This window comes from Schistocerca piceifrons, chromosome 2 (assembly GCF_021461385.2).
Source record: "Schistocerca piceifrons isolate TAMUIC-IGC-003096 chromosome 2, iqSchPice1.1, whole genome shotgun sequence".
NCBI lineage: Eukaryota > Metazoa > Arthropoda > Insecta > Orthoptera > Acrididae > Schistocerca > Schistocerca piceifrons.
This window is the reverse complement of record NC_060139.1, coordinates 610,989,420-611,011,831: the sequence shown is the minus strand read 5'-3', so window position 1 is coordinate 611,011,831 and position 22,412 is coordinate 610,989,420. Positions and strand designations below refer to the sequence as shown.

Below are 22,412 nucleotides of genomic sequence, written 5' to 3'. Positions count from 1 at the left end.
TCAATGTAAAGATACAGAAGTTCACTAAAGATCGCTTAGTCCAAACAAACTAAATTATACGTTCCACATTCAAGTCCAGTCCACGATCCAGCTTGGAGGGCACCGTCTAGTCTATCATTCGTTGTCGCTCGAAAGTAACTCGATGACCCTAGCTGGGAACTAGTGATAACTGTTCGTAGAGCTCAGAGATAACTGTTGATCACTTCCCTTCACTTCCACACTGTAATGGGGTTTGCAATTCAACTGGAAATGGCTGTCGAGGGGTCGCGCGGCCTCCTAAATATACCTATATGAAAATACTCGCCAATAAGTTACTTAAAAAGGTAACCCTTTATCATATTAAAATCCGTAACAGATACGCAACAAGAGGTGTAGTTGTAGTTGTAACCACATTTCTGAAAGAAAATACCTATGATATGTGAATTACGCAACTGCGAAAATAGACAACGCAGCAACGGTAAAAATCGTCAGTGGCAGTCTGTATAATCATAATAATTAGCCTGCACACACACGCGCGCGCGCGCGCCCGCGCCCGCGCGCACAAACGCACAAAAACATCTTTAATTTTGGCCTGAGATATCCCAAAGATAGATTAAAACTATAATCAGCATGCACTATTTTACACACACGCACCACACACACACACACACACACACACACACACACACATAAACAAACAAAAAGTGCTGTCCCAGAGATGGATTAAAACTTCTTTCAATCCCACGTTCTGAATTCTCTTACTGATATTCTTAAAATGAATCTTTACGCGCAGGCGTTTTATTTTTTTGAGTAAAAGGTAATAGCAAAGCAAGGGCATTCACATACTGTCCTGCATAACTTCTCGTTTAACAGAATTACGAAAACTTCATGTTTCGGTTTGTTTCTGGTATTATATGAGCCAGAGTGTCAGCTGTTGGGATACGAGAGAGACTAACCTTGTAGAGCAGAGTGGAGATGCGCTCGGTGGTGTTGTAGTGGCGGGAGACGGTGAAGATGTTGCGGACGCAGTACATAAGGCTGGCGAGCCGAGAGTCGATGGCGAACGGGTCACCGCGGTACAGCGGCACGCAGTACTTCTCCAGCGCGTACAGGTACTTCACGTTGTCCCGCGCCTCGTTGGCAGCGTCCGTCAAGCGGCTGTCCAGCGCCTTCCATCTCTGCACAACAACAAAAGCTATGCCAGACACGTTCACACAGCAAATATGCGGCTTTCAAAGTTAAGTGCGCTGCTTGACTAAAACAGCACCCTCCCCTTGTCGACGTACTCAAATGGTTCAAATGCCTCTGAGATCCATGGGACTTTAACATCTGAGGTCATCAGTCCCCTAGACTTAGAACTACTTAAACCTAACTAACCTAAGGACATCATACACATCCATGACCGAGGCAGGATTCGAACCTGCGACCGTAGCAGCAGCGCGGTTCCGGACTGAAGCGCCTAGAACCGCTCGGCCACAACGGCCGGCTCGACCTGCTCCGTGAGCAATGAATGCTTCAACATAAATCCAGATGATAGCCCAACCTGCAGGTTGCTTTGCTGTATTTGACCATAAACGGCACCTGAGTTCTGTCCTCAGTACGCTGCGAGTGTCAGTCGTGGTCAGAACAGTGTTTTGGGTAGTTGTGAGTGCATCGTGTCGGAGCTAAGCGATTTGAAATGTGGGCAAGTTGTTGGTGCTCGGTTGGTGAGTCCTTCCGTACCCAGTGTAGCCAAAGTGACTGATATTCCAAGAGGAATCGTATCGAAAACTCATACTGCACACAGGGAAAGCGAAATAACGTTATCCGCTAAGCCACAACGTGAATCAATGTGTGTACTGAGTGATCTTGACAGATGGTCTTTCAAGAGGAAACTGAATATCGCAGCTGTGAAAGCTGTCAGCACTAAAATAACACGAAGAGAGCTCCATAACATGGGAACTGCAGAGCGAGCTAGAATTCCAAAGCCACTCATCAGTTATGCGAATACTCGTAACAGAAAAACGGGGTATGGAAGCCAAAAAACCTGGACCGTGGAGCAGTGGAAGACAGTCATTTTGTCGTGTGAATCTTGTTTCACACTGTTTCCAACTTCTGGCTGAGTTTACGTCACAAGAGTGAAACATGGCGGGGGTTCGGTGATGGTTTGGGCAGCCATATCCTGATATTTCATGTGCCCCATGACTACTCTGCAAGGTCGAATTACTGCCGAAGATTATGTGACCATTTCGGATGAACATGCCCAGCCAACGGTTTAATGTTGGTTCCCCAATGGTAATGCTGTGTTCCAACACGACAGGGCCCCTCTTCGCGCAGCCAGCATCGCCCATGACTGGCTTTGTGAGCTCGAGGATGACTCGTCGCATCTCCTCTCGCCGCAAGGGCTCAATGTTATTGGGCCTCTGGGGTATAGTTTGGAGAGAAGATTGTGTAACCGCTATCCACTTCCATCATCGTTACCTGAACGTGGCACTATATCGCATGAAGAATAGTACAACTTCCCCTGACACACAGATTCTGTATTTATCAACTCCCAGATGACGGGATAGGGTTTTGAATGCAAACGGATTTCCTACACCATATTAGACATGGCAATGTGTTGTGTATTTTTGACCACTGCATGGGGGCTTAATTAAATAAATTTGCAAATACTTTTAGTTTTTTTTAGTAGCTGTCTGTCCGATTACGCAAGTCTCGTAAACGGCTGGCCCTGACTATTATTATTACGCAATCTGACTGCTTAGAACAACAACAAAGAATGAAATGAAAATTTTCATAAACACAGTTAATTAATTAAGTCCCCAGCAACTATAAAACCTACAAAACCCAAGCACAAATGTAACTAATTAGTTAAAATTTTGGCTTTGCACTGACCTTTCACTAACCTAATATATGAAATACAGTAGGCAATACAAATTCCTTTCATACATGTGGCTTTACATAATAGTTTGCACAATACCTTTCACCACCTCCCTCATTTACGTCCATATCTACACTCCAAATGCCACATTATGCTGTGTGATGAAGGAAACTTTTTGTATCAATGCCATGTCCCGGCCTTCCCCGCCCTATCCTGTTCGAGTGGCGAATGATTCGCGGGAAGAACAATCGTTGCAAAGCTTCCGCGTAATCTCAATCACTCAAATTTTATAGTCATGATCTTTCCGTGAAATAGACATAGGAGGGTGCAATACGTGCCAGTGGCCTTGCTGCAGTGGTAACACCGGTTCCCGTCCGATCACCAAAGTTGAGCGCTATCGGACTTGGGTGGGTGATTCTTCCAGGAACGAACTCTCTCGGGATGCGTAACGACTTCCCTGTAGCGTCTGTCACTATGAAACTTCTTTATTTAAATGTGTGAATCTGCACTCAAACTGCTGAACGACTGAGAAGATAAAACATCTACGTTACTTGATTCTGAAACAGCTGAGTAAAACTGAACGTACTGAGCCTACTTTCTCTTTGCTTTTTCTTATCGTATCAACACTGACCCACAATATTCTAGCGCAACGCAATCTGACTGCTCGAAAAAAAAATTACAACCTGATTCAAATCATTAATACAAAAGAATGGCCCTAATAAGAAGCAATCCTGACAATAACCTATACATTTCATTAAGTACTTACCACACAAAAATCTTCACTACGCGAACTACTGCAATACAGCGAGCGTCAATACTGCCAGCTAAATAAAAGATTCTAACTACTAATAGGTCACTAACAACTAATAGGCATGTGGTTAGCAAAGGAAAGATTTTGTTGCAAACCAAATAACGTATTTTTTACCTTAATAATGTGACATCTAGTTCAAACACGAATATAAATCGTCATTGACATCCAATACAAAGGTATATAATCAAGAATAATTTTCAATCTCGAACTCGGATACTTCCAGATTGTTAGCCCACGCTAACACTTCAGACCTCTACCGACCATCAATGTTAATTTCTCACATTTAACATCCATCACTGCTGGCTGTTCACCTCCAACTGCCCAATAGTACTTCCATTACTGCTGGCGACGAACTTCCAACAACGAGTCCAAACAGCCACAGAATCTCTTACAAAGAAAGCGCAGTCAGAGATCCAATGCAAAGCACTACACAGCGCTGCCAACAGAGAAGCAGCCCTTTTACAACTAGAATGGGTTGAGTATCTCCTTGACGCTTTGGCGCTTACTAAACGAACCTCTTATGATACGCGCTATTCTTCCTTGGATCATTTTTACTTCCTCTATCAGTCCTTTCTGGTACGGATCCCAGATTGATGATCAATATTCAAGTATCGCATAGACCTTCAAATTTGTATTCAGTCTCAAGATTTCGACGACTTCCTCCGCCGTCATCGTCTGGAGAATCTGTAGGCCGTTTGGTAGTTTATTTAAGTGGCTGACTTTTGTTATGGAAATGTCATGGAGTCATATGCTTCCAGAGACTACATGTATGTCTACGTTGGAACAATATTGGTAGCTATGTTGACTTCGTTAGATGGTTTCCACGAGCTACTAACGGTGTAGCCGCTGTCCCGAGTCAAGTCGTTATTAAACGTTTTGGTACCAATAGCTTCTTTGATGATACAATCCCAGCAGATACTGTAGATGTAGGGGACAATATTTCTCTTCATTAAATGTAATCGTATGTTCATTCATGAGGGTGTGTTCGGCAACAGCAAAGTGGCGTCGGTGCTCTGTGCAGCGTTCTGAAATCGTTCATACCGCTTCCGTCCACGGGTAGCGGGGCGTGAGTACCATGTGGTTCGTTTCCCGAGTTCGGTGGAGTCGTCATCAGCCAGCATGCAGTGTAGCAAAATGCTGTCCATCGGCAAGCATTGCGCAGAAAATTCTTTCACTTTGTTGTTTTCAGTCAGCTGTATTGCAATATACACTCTAAGACAAGATGAAGACGCACCATGAATGGTTATCCGAATGGGACAGAAATCGTAAATGTGATGTACATGTACCGACGAAAAATTGATTACAATTTCAGAAAAATTGGATGATTTAATCAAAAGAAAGAGCTTCACAAATTTAGCAAGTCAATAGCGCGTTGGTCGACCTCTGGCTCTCATGCAAGCAGTTATTCGTCTTTGCATTGATTGCTAGAGCTGTTGGATGTTCTCTTGAGGGATATCTGCCAAATTCTGTCCAGTTGACGCGTTAGATCGTTAAAATTCCGAGGTGGTTAGAGGGCCCCGCTCGTAATACTCCAAACGTTCTCAATTGTGGAGAGATCCAGCAAACTTGCTGGCCCGGGTAAGATTTGGCAAGCACGAAGGCAAGCAGTAGGAGTCTCGCCGTGTGCGAGCAATCATTATCTTGCTGAATTGTAAGCCCATCATGGCCTGCCATGAAGACCAACTAAACAGGGCGCAGAATATTGTAGTCGACCGCTGTATTGTAAGAGCGCAGCGGGTGACCACCAAATGGACCCTTCTATGAAATTAAATGGCACCCCAGACCATCACTCCTGGTTATCGAACCGCATGGCGTGCGACAGTCAGGTTGGTATCCCACTGCTGTCCGGGGCGTCTCCAGAAACATTTTCGCTGCTCACCGACGCTCAGTTGGAAGCAGAACTCATCACTGAAGACAAGTTTAGTCCAGTCAATGAGATTACGTGCACAATGTGCCTGATACCACTGCAAACTGATTTGTTGGTGCACAAAGGTCAGGGGTAGCCGGTGGAAGGTGCGCTGTGAGCTCAGCCCCCGTCCTGTGGGCCGCCTATTAATGGTCCTTGTGGTCACTGAAGCATCAGTAGCACATCTGACCGATGATAATGATGAATCCGGGGCTCTGAGTGCCTCTCTGAAGATTGCTCGATCCTCACGTTCTTTCGTCCCTCTAGGTCGACCGTCTCCTTTTGACATTGTGTTTCACCATAGTTCACTCATTCCTGCGAACATCGTCCAATAGTGGCGTCGCTACTATTCAAATTTTGAGCTATTCGCTGATTACTCCTACCGGCTCCACGGAGCCCAACTACACGTCCTCTCTCAAATACTGACATCTGCGTGTATTGATCACGCGTCTGTCTGCCAGGCGTAGTTACTGTTCAACTGGGTACACGGAATGAAATTTGCAAAGAATTCATGTTCTAGTATCGATATGTCCCCTGTTGACAGTTCTTGCTAGCTGCACGTTGAAAATGCGTTGCAGCGTCACACATTCATCCATCGGCCGCTAAAGTGTACAGTTTTGGATTTTCCGTCAATGAATCTCAATTTGTGACCAATTTGCTTAACTCCTTGTGGTGCGTCGTTTCTTTTCTTTTTTTCTCAAGAGTGTAGGCTACACTTCTCACAGTGGAATGTTCTCGGACCCGTAAATCGCACAACTGGTCATTTCCTGTATATTAAATAACGATTGGTAGAAAATTGCGTAATAAATGTTTATGTTTGCATATTTGCTATTTGGGTTTGCTAATACTGGGTGGTTATAATTAAAGTGCAACTACTCACGGAGGCCCAGTGTGGGCTGTAATTATCATATGGCAACGAAACTTGGTAGATATTCTAACGCGTAAATGGGGAACCGATTTGAGCTGACAAAGAAAATAATTTCAATTTTGGCCACCAGGTGTAATTCCAGGGCAGTGAATTCAAGACAGATGTATAGCAATGTTTCCTTGTGTAATGGATTAGGAAAGGTACGTGGGTAGGAAAGGTCAAACAATTGAGAAAGGCAAAATGCTGATTTTATTATCAACAGCCGCCTACACAATTTGTTCAGTATGAGCACTGGAGACGTCGACGAGATGCTGCATCCGTAGAACGATGTGGTGATAATTTCTCGCAGCAGTTCCGGCAGAAACCGAGAAAAGTGTTCCTGTACGCTGACTCCAGATCAGACAGAGAATGAACGAGCAGCTGGCAGATATCCCTAGAGTGAAACGTCACATAGATTCAGATCAAGTGACCATGCAGGCCTTGCATCTGGGAAACCTCTGGAGATAGTACGTTCGTGGAAGATCGCATTAAGCAAAGTTTTCGCTGGGCGAGAGACATGAGGTGTTGCCCCATCCTGCGTGAAAATGTTGGTTTCCACAAAGCTGCGCTCTTCGAAAGCAGGAATCACATGCTGTACCAGATTTCGGAAACGTGCAGACATCACGGTATACCGGCAGGTCCTCTGGGTGTATTCTCTTTAAAGGTGACCGGACCGAGAATAAAAGTGCTTGTGAATCCACGCCACACTGCCATATAAAGCGAGTGCAATGGCTCTTCGCGCGCAACAGGGGGTTTAACGGTACCCCAAATTCGGTGGTTCTATGTATTCACTGCACCCTGTAGTGTGAAGCGTTTATCCTCACTCCACAGAATTCTGCCCGGCCAAATGTCAGCAACTTTTATTCGTGCCAGAAACCGATGAGCAAATTCACAACACTGCTGCGGATTACGAGGTTTCAGTTGCCTCCCCGTCTGGATCTTCTACGGGTATCAGCGTAATATAGACTGCAAAACTTTCCATAGTGTTGACCATGGTACGGACAATTCTCATGAAATTGCGTGAGCACTAGCACTACCCGGGTCACCTGCTACATGGTCATTTACAGTAACAGCAACATCGTCAATAACTTACATCAGGGTAGGACGTCTTCCTCTTCCAGGTGCTACACCAAGCTCACTCGTATTTTCAAGTTTCATTATCATAATCAGGCCCCACCTCAGACCTTTCAGTCGGTGATACTCTCTCAATTCAGTACTGTAGGTTTCACTAACAGCACACGGTCTCTCTTCCTGAATGCCACACTATTGACTCACGTTATGGCTTGTCAAATGACAGCGTGGTGACGTGCCATCAGACAAACAGTGTACAGTGCCTGATTTACAACTGGTGGCCACAACTGGATCTAATTTTTTCCAGCGTAAATCAACTTCGCCTTAAAGCATTAGCACACGCACCAAAAAAGTTTTTCATCACCTCGGTTCCGGAACCTGTACAGAAAATTGGAATAGAGACCAACATAAACATCATTTCCACCCTTTTTATTGCTCATGAAAACCACACACTGCATTTTGTACCACCATGCAGCGAGACCTTCAGAGGCGGTGGTTCAGATCGCTCTATACACCAGTACTTCTAATATCCAGTAGGACGTCCTCTTGCATTGATGCATGCCTGTATTCGTCGTGGCATACTATCCACAAGTTCATCAAGGCGCTGTTGGTCCAGATTCTCCCACTCCTAAACGGCGATTCGGCGTAGATCCCTCACAGTGGTCGGTGGTCACGTCGTCCATAAACAGCCCTTTTCAATCTATCCCAGACATGTTTGATAGAGTTCATGTCTGGAGAACATGCTGGCCACTCTAGTCGAGCGATGTCGTTATCCTGAAGGAAGTCATTCACAAGGTGTGCACGATGGGGGCGTGAGTTGTTGTCCATGAAGACGAATGCCTCTCCAATACACTGCCGATATGGTTGCACTATCGGTCAGAGGATGGCATTCACGTATCGTACAGACGTTACCACCAGCGGCGTACGTCGGCCCCACATAATTTCACCCCAAAACATCAGGGAACCTCCACCTTGCTGCACTCCCTGGACAGTGTGTCTAAAGCGTTCAGCCTGACCGGATTGCCTTCAAACACGTCTCCGATGATTGTCTGGTTGGAGGCATATGCGACACTCATAGGTGAAGAGAATGTGATGCCAATCCTGAGCGGTCCATTCGGCGTGTTGTATGGCCCATCTGTACCGCGCTGCATGGTGTCGTGGTTGCAATGATGGATCTCGCCATGGACGCCGGGAGCGAAGTTGCGCATCATGCAGCCTATTGCGCATAGTTTGAGTCGTAACACTACGATCTGTGACTGCACGAAAAACACTATTCAACATTGTGGCATTGCTATCAGGGTTCCTAAGCGCCATAATCTGTAGGTTTCGGTAGCAGTCATCCACTGCAGTAGTAGCCCTTGGGCGGCCTGAGCGAGGCATATCATCGGCAGTTCCTGTCTCTCCATGTCCGAACGACATCGCTTTGGTTCACTCCTAGACGCCTGGACACTTCTCTTGTTGAGAGCCCTTCCTCGCACAAAGTAACACTGCGGATGTGGTCGAACCGCGGTATTGACCGTCTAGGCATGGTTGAACTACAGACAATACGAGCCGTGTACCTACTTCCAGTCAGAATGAATGGAACTGATCGGCTGTCGGACCCCCTCGGTCTAATAGGCGCTGCTCATGCATGATTGTTTACATCTTTGGGCGGGTTTAGTGACACTTCTGAACTGTCAAAGGGACTGTATGATACAATATCCACAGTCAACGTCTAATCTTCAGGGTGATGCAAAACTTATCTTGATGTGTGTATATAAACCAAGTTTCGCTCCTTTTCGATTATTACAGCCCACAATGGACCTCCTTGAGTAGCAGCACTTTAATTATAACTACCTTTAATATACTTCAAGCACCTTCAGGTTATCCATTCTATTTATAATCCTACTCCATCGTAGTTTCCCAACTTTGCTTCGTGGATTAAGACGAGGTTAGCTAGGACAAGGACACAGTTCAAGTCAATAGAACACAAAGATACTTAACAGCTCAGCTTGAAATGGCTAAAATTAATTTCAAATACAGTGCTGGTCATTAAAATTGCAACACCAAAAAGGATAGCAAATTGCTACATTTTACTTCATGTAGGTGTATAGTTCAGTAGGAAGAATGCTTGATTAAATTTGTAGGTGACATTTTTGGTTTGGGAAGGGGGTAGGGACGGCACCTGGCGCCACTGACAGGGGGGCGGCTCTGAGGTGGTTAGGCATGGAGTCGAACGGAGCTTGTGAGCTTGGATCACTATACACAGGAATACGTCATTCCATGCTGCTTCAACCCTATGCCAGAATTCATCAATCATTATGACTAGGGACAAGTGATGTGCCAGTCTCTAGCCAACCTATGAAGGGAAGTTTTCAATAGGTGAAGGATCTGGACATCTTACTGACGACGGGAACAGTCGAACATACTCTATAGTGAGGTAGCTCAAGACGGCACAAGCAACATGCAATTATCTTATTGAAGGTTAACGCCAGAGAGAAATCGAAGATATGGCGCAACCATTGGCGTTAACATACTTGAAATACAGGGTGTTTCAAAAAGAATAAACGTATTTCGAATGCAAATATTTATTAAACTCTAACACATATGAATATGAAACTTTACACACATATTTACGAATTCTCAAGTTCAGATTACATATGTTCAATATGTCCTCCATCAGCTACACGAGCAATATCACATCGATACTCAAATTCCTCCGATACTCGGGCAAGCATGTCCTTCGTCACTCATGTCATGGCAGTATGGAACCGGTTCTTCAACTCTTCCAGGTTCTGTGGGAGTGGTGGTACAAAAAAGTTGTCTTTAACGATACCCCACAGGAAGAAGTTAGGGAGTGTCAAATCCGGTGACCATGGAGCCCAGCTGAGACATGCTAAGTCGCCAGCTCCTTGGCGACCAGTACAACGGTTCGGTAGAGTTTCATTCAGATATTCACGCACTTGGCGACTCACGTGAGGGGGTGCTCCGTCTTGTTGAAAAATGAAGTTGTCTTCGTCCAGCCTCGGAAACAACCAGTTTTGTAACATAGTGAGATACTGCTGACCGTTAACAGTCAAAGAAGAATGCGCCGTAAATAGAAAATCGGGATATCGTACAAAACACATTGACTTTGGGCGAATCACGTACATGTTCAATGGCTGCATGTGGGTTCTGTAGGCCCCAAATTCGAACATTGCGTTTGTTTACCTGACCACTAACACGGAAAGTCGCTTCATCACTGAACACGATGTGTTGTGCGAAAGTGTTATCGTTGTCAAAAGCATCAAGTATCTCGTCACCAAATGGCACACGTTTGCGTTTGTCATCAGGACCCAGAGCTTGTAACAGCTGTAACTTGTACGGCTTCATAACGAACCGACGTCTCAAAACACGCCAAATTGTTGTTGTGGGCAGTTGTAACTCCAGACTGGTTCGACGAGTTGATTTTGAAGGACTTCGTTGGAATGCAGTTTGAATTCGTGCAACATTTTCTTCAGGAACACGAGGGCGGGCAGGACTCTTTCTTTTACATACACATCCTGTATCTAGAAACTGTCGGTACCATCTGTGAACGTTCTACCCATTCGGAGGTTCCATTTGGTACCTCAACCTGAAACGTCTTCGCAAACTCGAGAACACAAGATGATTTCTACTGCGGAGTAACCATTTTAAACATATGACAGTTACCAAGCAAAACAGAAGACAACTGACATCTAGTGGCTATTAATATAAACTACACTGTTTATTCGTTTCTCCAATAGCCCAGCCGAGGCGTAGCGATCGATAGTTTGGACGAAATAACACTTTGCAATACATATATTCTTTTTGAAAAGTCCTGTATAACAGCTGTCCGTATTACTGACTATGCGAAAGAGAGATGATCTTCTTGTGTTCCCAGTGCCATCCCGTATCATCGCACCAAGATGTGGACCCATACAATGATTCAAAAATGGTTCAAATGGCTCTGAGCACTATGGGACTCAACATCTTAGGTCATAAGCCCCTAGAACTTAGAACTACTTAAACCTAACTAACCTAAGGACATCACACACACCCATGCCCGAGGCAGGATTCGAACCTGCGACCGTAGCGGTCCCGCGGTTCCGGACTGCAGCACCAGAACCGCACGGCCACCGCGGCCGGCCATACAATGATGACGAAAGTTATAAGAGAACATTCAATCTCCTCAGAGCTTCCACACACGAATACACTGCTGGCCATTAAAATTGCTACACCACGAAGATGACGTGCTACAGACACGAAATTTAACCGACAGGAAGAAGATGCTGTGATATGCAAATGATTAGCTTTTCAGAGCATTCACACAAGGTTGGCGCCGGTGGCGACACCTACAACATGCTGAGATGCGGAAAGTTTCCAACCGATTTCTCATACACAAACAGCAGTTGACCGGCGTTGCATGGTGAAACGTTGTTGTGATGCCTCCTGCAAGGAGGATAAATGCGTACCATCAGGTTTCCGACTTTGATAAAGGTCGGATTGTAGCCTATAACGATTGTGGTTTATCGTACAGCGACATTGCTGCTCGCGTTGGTCGAGATCCAATGACTGTTAGCGGAATATGGAATCGGTGGGTTCAGGAGGGTAATATGGAACGCCGTGCTGGATCCAAACAGCCTCGTATCACTAGCTGTCGAGATGACAGGCATCTTATCCGCATGGCAGCAGTGGATCGTGCAGCCACGTCTCGATCCCTAAGTCAACAGATGGGGACGTTTTCAAGACAAAAACCATCTGCACAAATAGTCAGACGACGTTTGCAGCAGCATGGGCTATCAGCTCGGAGACCATGGCTGCGGTTACCCTTGACGCTGCATCACAGACAGGAGCACCTGCGATTGTGTACGCAACGACGAAACTGGATGCACGAATGGCAAAATGTAATTTTTTCAGATTAATCCAGGTTCTGTTTACAGCATCATGATGGTAGCATCCGTGTTTGGCAACATCGCGGTGAACGCACATTGGAAGTGTGTATTCGTCATCGCCATACTGGCGTATCACCCAGCGTGATGGTATGGGGTGCCATTGGTTACATGTCTCGGTCACCTCTTGTTCGCATTGACGGCATTTTGAACAGTGGACGTTACATTTCAGATGTGTTACGACCCGTGGCTCTACCCTGCGAAACTGTACATTTCAGCAGGATAATGCAGGACCGCGTGTTGCAGGTCCTGTACGGGCCTTTCTGGACACAGAAAATGTTCGACTGCTGCCCTGGCCAGCACATTCTCCAGATATCTCACCAATTGAAAACGTCTGGTCAATGGTGGCCGAGCAACTGGCTCGTCACAATACGCCAGTCACTACTCTTGATGAACTGTGGTATCTTGTTGAGGCTGCATGGGCAGCTGTACCTGTACACGCCATCCAAGCTCTGTTTGACTCAATGCCCAGGTGTATCAAGGCCTTTATTACGGCCAGAGGTGGTTGTTCTGTGTACTGATTTCTCAGGATCTATGCATCCAAATTGCGTGAAAATGTAATAAAAAAATGGTTCAAATGGCTCTGAGCACTACGGGACTTAACATCTGTGGTCATCAGTCCCCTAGAACTTAGAACTACTTAAACCTAACTTATCAAAGGACATCACACACATCCATGCCCGAAGCAGGATTCGAACCTGCGACCGTAGCAGTCGCGCGGTTCCGGACTGAGCGCCTAGAAAAATGTAATCACATGTCAGTTCTAGTATAATCTATTTGTCCAATGAATACCGGTTTATCATCTGCATTTCTTCTTGGTGTAGCAATTTTAATGGCCAGTAGTGTACATCAAGCTTGATGCTTTACGCAGAATCGAAAGACACCTGAAAAACGTGTTTTCGCGCCTGCATCCAGTGCTGTCGTAAGAGGCACTATTGTCAGCACGTCTCTCTGCTGTCACAACAATGGTCGATGTGCTGACAGTAGAGCTCCGAGCGGCATCGCACTGTCCGTATAGATACTTGTCTTGCTGCAAATAATCTCATTTTCCGACACGAGGTACGACGCTTGGCTGTACGATCCGGCACTATCCGAGAGAGCAATATACGAGACGGAAAAAATATAGAAACACCAAAAACCGAAAACATTACCATGTCCAATACGGTGTAGGATAACTGTTGGCATTCTAAACAGCGGCTAGTCGTCTCGGAATGGATAAATACAGGTCCTGTGTGGTTTTCAACGAAATATTATACCATTCTTCCTTGTAAAATAGTGGCAAGTTCAGGTAACGACGATAGTGGTTATTAGCTGTTGCCGGCAGGAGTGGCCGAGCGGTTCTAGGCGCTTCAGTCTGGAACCGCGCGACCGCTACGGTCGCAGGTTCGAATCCTGCCTCGGGCATGGATGTGTGTGATGTGCTTAGCTAGTTAGGTTTAAGTAGTTATGAGTTCTAGGGGACTGATGATCTCAGCTGTTAAGTCCCATAGTGCTCAGAGCCATTTGATTAGCTGTTAAGCATTCTTCTCTCCAAAGCAGACAACAATGGTTGGTCCACAATAGTTCAACAATATTCAGATCTGTTTACTGAGGTGGCCAGGGGAGATGCGGCAATTCATTCTCCTGCTCACAAAATCGGTTCTGGTCGATGCGAGGGGGGCGTGAACAGAGGACCTATCATCTTTAAACACAGCATTACCATGGGGGAACAAACACTGTACTATGGGATGGATCTGATGAGCCAAAATGGTCATATAATCCTTGGCAGTAATGCATTCATGTTGGGTAACCATGGGACCCAACTAATAACGCAATGTGGCTGCCCTAATCATCATCGAAGCCCGCCATGTTTCATTCTTGGGACGTAAAATCGGCCAAAAGTTGTAAACAGTGCGAAACAAGACTCAACCGACCAAATTATATACCTTCAGCACACAACCCTCGTCACGGGCACTTGCGTCACTGATGAGTGGTGTTTGGATTCCATCTCGCCCTTTAATTCCTAGCTTACGGAGCTACCATCGTGTTATTTTGGCGTCCAGTTCGCGGGTGCGACATTCAGTTCTGCAGTGACTTTTGGAACTGTCGTCCTCTTTATTTTTCATCATACTCCCCTTCAGTGACCGCCTGTAACTATCTGCGTTGTGGCTTAGCGGAGATGTTTTCCCACCTTCCCTGTATACGGAATGTGTCTTCAACATACTGCACCCGCCACACGAGCACCAACAATTTACCTACGTCGGAATTTAATTCTGACTCAGTACACTCATAATTATGCAGAACACTGTTTTGCCCACGACGGACTCTTGCAGAGTATTGAGGACATTGCACAGGGGCCATTCATGATCTGACACAACAGCGCAAACTTGTAGACTTGACTATGTTCAAGCATGCAGTTCTCGCCCTGTTTCCATATATTTGTCTAACCGCTATATGTCTGTCCTCTCCGGCGCTAGTCGAGAAGGGGAAGGTGCGATCCTCCATGGTTTTCAGTATGGCCCTCCTGAAACAACACATTTAAAATTCGCATGACAACCACGAGTTCCCGACCAATGAGAGTAGCAGTATCACAGGGTGATAAACAAAGCCACGACAGGTCACAATCCAGCTGCTGGCAAATTCAGAAACGTGCTCGTATTCTCTTACTTGTACGAACCACAAAACGATCTCCTCAGAAACAAACAACATTCAAATACGATTTGTGAATGAGAGACCTGCTGTGTGGGCCTTTCTTTAAATACCGTAGATATAGATGGCGTTATTGCTATCTATTTTGTGCAGTTGCGCTGGAATGTTAATCATCTGCATAGCCAAGCATGTAGTAAACTTACACGTCATGTTAAATTGATGTTCGTAGCAGATCAACTTCATGGTGTTGCAATTTTAATTGCCACAGTGGAGTTCAGACTATCAAGTCGCAAAGATTTTAATAACACTACGTGATACGTCTAAAAATAACTGAAAATACGCTGACAGAAACAAAATCGCAACATCCAAAAATATTTAATGTAACGTAATGAAAATTCGGGAACCCATTTCTATAGGCAAAATACGAGGGTCGTCCACAAAGTAAGTTCCGATTCTTTTTCTATCCACGGCAAAATGTTATGAGTGATACAATGGTTAGAAGATGGGTCAGACTGTTCAGTGAAGGACGTGATCAAGTGCACGATGAAGAACGAAGTGGACTCCCGTCTTTGGTTACTGATGAACTGGTTCACACAATTGAAGAGAAGATTAAGCACACCCGTAAGTTTACACTTAGTGCCCTTGCTATGGAAGTTCCGCAAAACTCACGATCACTAATTCATGAAATTGTTACCGAAAAACTGAAATTTCGAAAACTTTGCTCACGTTGGGTACCCAAAATTCTTACTGAACAAGACAAAAAACAACGGATGAGCAGTGCACTTCAGTTTTTGACACGTTACAATGAAGAAGGCGGTGGTTTTCTTTGTCGAATAGTCACGGGGGATGAAACTTGGGTATCGTACGACACTCCTGAAACAAAACGGCAATCAATGGAATGGAGGCACACTTCATACCCAACGAAGGTTAAGCATAAGCAAATACTGACACGTCTAAAAGTCATGTGCACCGTTTTTTGGGACAGAAAAGGCATTTTGCTGATTGATCTCTTACCACGAGGCCATACAATCAATGCACATGGTAACTGCGAGACCATTAAGAAATTGCCCCGCGCAATACAGAACAAGCGCCGAGGATTACTGTCAAAAGGTGTTGTTTTTTTTCCACGATAATGCCCCACTTCACACGGCAAATGTGACCAAAGAGCTCTTACGGGAATTTCACTGGGACACGTTTGATCATCCTCCGTACAGCCCGGACTTCGCTCCTAGCGACTTTCATCTCTTCTTACACCTAAAATCTGTCCTTGATGGTCAACACTTCAACGATGATGACGAGCTGAAAGAACATGTTACCACATGGTTCAATACACAGGCGGCAACCTTCTGTAAAGAAGGCATACAAAAACTTGTGCCACGCTATGACAAGTGCCTACAAAATTTCGGAAGCTATGCAGAAAAGTAGTTTAACAGTTGTAGATTTTTCTACGATAAATATTTTTTCTGTATCTGTACACGTTTGTTTTATATAACCAAACGGAACTTACTTTGTGGACATACCTCGTATTTAAGATACACTCCTGGAAATGGAAAAAAGCACACATTGACACCGGTGTGTCAGACCCACCATACTTGCTCCGGACACTGCGAGAGGGCTGTACAAGCAATGATCACACGCACGGCACAGCGGACACACCAGGAACCGCGGTGTTGGCCGTCGAATGGCGCTAGCTGCGCAGCATTTGTGCACCGCCGCCGTCAGTGTCAGCCAGTTTGCCGTGGCATACGGAGCTCCATCGCAGTCTTTAACACTGGTAGCATGCCGCGACAGCGTGGACGTGAACCGTATGTGCAGTTGACGGACTTTGAGCGAGGGCGTATAGTGGGCATGCGGGAGGCCGGGTGGACGTACCGCCGAATTGCTCAACACGTGGGGCGTGAGGTCTCCACAGTACATCGATTGAGGGACGAATGGAGACGTGTCGTCTTCAGCGATGAGAGTCGCTTCTGCCTTGGTGCCAATGATGGTCGTATGCGTGTTTGGCGCCGTGCAGGTGAGCGCCACAATCAGGACTACATACGACCGAGGCACACAGGGCCAACACCCGGCATCATGGTGTGGGGAGCGATCTCCTACACTGGCCGTACACCACTGGTGATCGTCGAGGGGACACTGAATAGTGCACGGTACATCCAAACCGTCATCGAACCCATCGTTCTACCATTCCTAGACCGGCAAGGGAACTTGCTGTTCCAACAGGACAATGCACGTCCGCATGTATCCTGTGCCACCCAACGTGCTCTAGAAGGTGTAAGTCAACTACCCTGGCCAGCAAGATCTCCGGATCTGTCCCCCATTGAGCATGTTTGGGACTGGATGAAGCGTCGTCTCACGCGGTCTGCACGTCCAGCACGAACGCTGGTCCAACTGAGGCGCCAGGTGGAAATGGCATGGCAAGCCGTTCCACAGGACTACATCCAGCATCTCTACGATCGTCTCCATGGGAGAACAGCAGCCTGCATTACTGCGAAAGGTGGCTATACACTGTACTAGTGCCGACATTGTGCATGCTCTGTTGCCTGTGTCTATATGCCTGTGGTTCTGTCAGTGTGATCATGTGATGTATCTGACCCCAGGAGTGTGTCAATAAAGTTTCCCCTTCCTGGGACAATGAATTCACGGTGTTCTTATTTCAATTTCCAGGAGTGTATTAATATTGCAAGATCACAGGTTAATGTAAGCGCGCGATAAGCCTTTGCAAATGTGAAATGCTGGAACATTAATAACCAGTGTAACTACTAGAATGTTGAAAGCAAGCATGCAGACGTATATGTACTGTGTTGTACAGGCGCAGGATGTCAGTTTGTGGGATGGAATTCCATGCCTCTTGCACTTGGTCGGTCAATACAGGGACGGTTAACTCTGGTTGTAGATGACGCTGGAGTTATCGTCCGATGATGTCCCACGTGTGCTCAGTTGAAGACAGATCTCGTGATCGAACAGGCCAAGACAACATGTCGACACTCTCTGTAGAGCAGTAGAGCACATTGGGTTACAACAGCGGTATGTGGGCGAGCGTTATCCTGGTGGAAAACACCTCTTGGAATGCTGTTCATGAATGGCCAAAAAAAAAAAAAAAAAAAAACAAAAAAAAAAAACAGACTGACAAATTTGCAGTCAGGGCGCGTGAGATAGCCACGAGAGTGTTCCTGCTGTCATACGAAATCGCAGCCCAGACCATAACTAAAGGGATTTGTTCAGTGTGTCTAGCACGAAGATTTGTTGCACACCCTCAACAGGCCTCCTTCTAGCAAACACACTGCCATCTCTGGGACCGAGACAAATCCATATTTCATCCGAAACACAACAGACCTCCACCCTGCCCTCCAATGAGCTCTCACTTGACATTGGTCAATCTCAACTGGTGATCGTTTGGGATCAGTGGAATGCACACTACAGGGCATCTGACTCGGAACTGTCCTTGAAGTAATCGATTTGTAACAGTTCGTTGTGTCACTGTGGCACCAACTGCTGCACAAATTACTGTTGCAAATGCAGTACTATGCGCCAGAGCCATACTCTGAAGACTATGGTCCTCCTCCTCGGTAGTACCACCTGGTCGTCCGATGCCCGGTCGCCTGTTCTTCTTGCGACTGTACATTGTCGTGACCGCCACTGCAAGCAATCATGTACAGTGGCTACATTCCGGTAAAGTATTTCTGCAGTATCGTGAAAGGAACATCCAGCTTTTCGTAGCCTTATTACATAACCTCGTTCAAACTCAGTCAGCTGTTGATAAAGGCTTCTTCGTCGTCTCAAAGGCATTCTTGACTAACATCAATTCCCCACGTCCAACATTAAAAGTAACTGGCGCGACATTTTAGTAGACGTCATCTTTCAGATGTAGAAACACACCTACCAATTTTCATTTGTGTAGCACAACTATTTGGTGCTGCGATTTTTTTCCGTCAGTGTATAAATAAACTATTACTTTAATGGTCTCAGAATCAATCTCACTAACGACAGGACTGTCGGCGGTGGTGATGAAGGCGACAGCGTTGTTTGCGACGGGAAGACCAATAGGGGACAAAGTTGATTTAGAACCAAAGCTTGTGAAAGCTGATAAAACAGTATGCTGTCGCAATGGAAAAAAATAAAAAACAAAAAAGCGAAGGAACAAAATGCTGCCAATGTGTTCAAAAAGAAATCCAACACGTAACACTTCCATACCTGGTCAAGTGGGACCGAACTATTTCGGCCAGTAAAACGTTCACACTGAGGCTTACCTTGGCGAGCTTAGACCTGGCGACTGTGAGGAGAATGACGAACGTCTGACAGGTGGGCGAGGCGGTGTGCTCCGCGACGGAGCCGAATCGCGCCAGCAGGCGGCGCCACTGGTCCAGCTCGTCTAGCGGGCCCGTGTCTTCCCGCACTGAGCGCAGCCGCTCTGCACGCGTCAGCACCTGCACCGTCACACAAAGCTCTTGGCAAAGCCTACGCACAGACGAGCTGTAAAGAGGCGCAGGGGGGCTGTAAGCTGTGACGTCACCGTGAACCCTCCCACCACGCTGCACTGCATTGAAGCTTATAGGCACACGGAGCACGCATGTATAACTCATGCGCAGGTACGAATGTAATCGGGATTTTCCATTTTTAGTGTATTATTATTATTATTGCTAAGCATTATATTAGCCACACCATTTTCTTCTGTGGTCGTAAAAATGCTGGCATGAAGGCCTCCGAACTACGTCTTTTTCAAATTTTGTTAATATGTTTGAGTTTCCAGAACACTAAGGCTTAAATCAGTAAAACTTGGAAGAACACTACATTTCCTGAGTCTTATTTTTCATAGTGACTCCACCAGGAAGAGAATATTTCAGTATGCCTCTGACAAAAGATAATACTTTATAAAATAGACAAAGCATTGATCCATCCTCTCCATAAAAAGGAGATAAAAAGACACCAACAACTACAGGGGCATATCCTTGTTACCAGTGACATACAAAATACTTTCTAAATCACTTTTAAATAGAATAGAGGAACAAGCAGGACCTAATATAGGAGATTATCAAGCAGGATTTAGAAAAGGTAGATCATGTGCAGAACAGATTCTTAATTTAAAAACAGTTTTGAGAGTGAGAGTTCTACAAAATAAAAATACAGTAGTTACTTTCGTAGACTTCAAGAAGGTCTACGACTCTGCTGACAGACAATCACTATTCCAGATACTTTATGAATCAGGGATAGATGAAAACAACAGAAGACTTGTTGAACAACCGCTCACAGATACAACATCAAGAATTAAGTTTCAAGGCGAAGTTTCTGAACCACTCAAAATCAAAACAGGAGTTCGACAAGGAAATGGACTGTCCTCAATTCTCTTTAACTGGGTTTTAGATAAAATAGTAAAAACATGGGAAAGCACATTAAAAAACAGAGGCACAAAGGGTATAAGCATGGGCCAAGAAAAGAACAAATTTGAAGTGAAATGTTTAGCCTTTGTGGATGATATGGCATTGATAACCGAAAACCGAACACACGCAACAGTTATGCTTGATCTGTTACACGAGATTGCTGAAAAGACTGGGCTAAAAATATCCTATGAAAAAACCGAGTATATAGAACACAAACATAATACAGAAAAGTTTATGAAAACAAAGTATGGAAAAATTAAAAGAGCTGATATATTCAAATACCTGGGGGAGAGGATCCAAGCTAATGGACTGGATAACACAACAAATAAAGAAAGAATAAAAAAGTTAGAATTTGCATACAAATTAACACAAAACTAAATCAATATCCATACGAGCGAAGATTAAACATTACAATTCAGTTATTAGGACACAAGCAACGTATGGATCAGAGTGCCTAACACTTAAAAAGAAAGGCGAAGTAAGAGAACTAGAAAAAAGAGAGAGAAAAATACTAAGAAAAATGCTAGGTCCTGAGAAAAACAAGGAAAATAGATGGATTAAAAGGAGAAATGAAGACTTATACAAAAATACAGAAAAGATCACAGATACAGTGAGGACAGGATGGCTAAAATTTTACGGGCATTTAAAAAGCATGGAAGAAACTCAGATTACAAAGAAAATTTTTAATTACGTTAGTAAGCTGAAAAAAATTGTAGGCTGGATAGAAGCACTAAAGAAAGACGCCAACAAAATAGGTGTTACAGAAGAAATAATACGTGACAGGAACCACTTCAGGCTACTGATAGAAAACGCAAACTATGAAGAAGATGAGCCAAAACCTCGACCCAAGAGAGTGTGGACAGATGAGCAGAGACGAGTAGTTGGCGAGAAAATGAAGAAGGACTGGGAAGAACGGAAGAATAAGAAACACCGTAAGTCTTAAGTTGTATGCTGTCCATAGCTGGACAAATTCATGCATGAAATAAAAACAGGCAATGTGAAGTCGTAGCCTTTGCAGTATCTTCAGATGGCTACTTAGTGCACCGTCCTTTCATAACCATTTGTTGACAGAAAAAGAGCCCCGAATCACATTTTGAACATCTTTTAATTTCGTGTAACTCAGCGCTACATCGAGAGACAGACGATCCTGTAAATCTGCATTCTGTTGCCGAAGGTCTTTTATTTCTTTTTCCATAATTTCTAGTTGTTTGCTTAAGCACACGTTGTCCATTTACGGTAGTGTTTATTTTCACGGTTAATGTTTTATCTAGTAGAAATTTCTTTATTAGTTGGTAATATATTTACCCGTAAAATATCTTCTACTTCTTCACAATATCTCTGTTTTTTTCCCATATATTTCTCTCAATATTAGGCTCATTGCTAAACCCTAATTCAGCACCAGAGGATGGTAGATTCAAATCCCTTTGATAATGCGAAGCACTAAATGTACTGAGCAAAAACTAGCATTTTCAACTGAAAACGAATCCGCATTTTTACAAGCATTTATCCATTTTCTCTTCGTCACATTGTGTTTAGGAAATCTATGACACTTAATTCGTAACTTACTTAGTTGTCTGCTGTGGTTCTTAAGTTGGCGATCGTGCAACAAACCATTCTGTTTCACTTAAAAACCTACCCTAAATAATCCCTCAGTACAATAATAATAACGGCATAACTATGAGTTCGATCGCCAGTCACTAATAAAATTTCACACTGGCTCTTAATAGCAATTACAACACAATATGTTATGGCAATTGCGAGCTACTGAACGGTCATTGGGTGGTCTCTGACGTCAGCGGTGTGTCTTGCTAATGCACTTACGCCTCGTGATACCTACCGTATATTCTAATATTCGTGCCTTAGACTAATAATAACCTCTTCTGTCCCACTGGTACACATATGTGGACTTCCAAGTCCCACTTCATAAAATTAATAAACTGTTTTTTT

General features: G+C 44.8%; 1 protein-coding gene across 1 annotated transcript in view; it reads right to left on the bottom strand.

Annotated features, from left to right (window-relative positions):
- LOC124775662 (dynein axonemal heavy chain 8-like) overlaps positions 1-22,412 on the bottom strand; it is a 605,208-nt gene that overhangs the window by 485,153 nt on the left and 97,643 nt on the right. Inside the window, exons 6-7 of the mRNA XM_047250489.1 lie at positions 19,338-19,514; positions 936-1,157 (exon numbers count right to left, since the gene is read on the bottom strand). Of these exons, the coding sequence (XP_047106445.1) occupies positions 936-1,157; positions 19,338-19,514 (399 nt within the window). The remainder of the gene's footprint in view (positions 1-935; positions 1,158-19,337; positions 19,515-22,412) is intronic.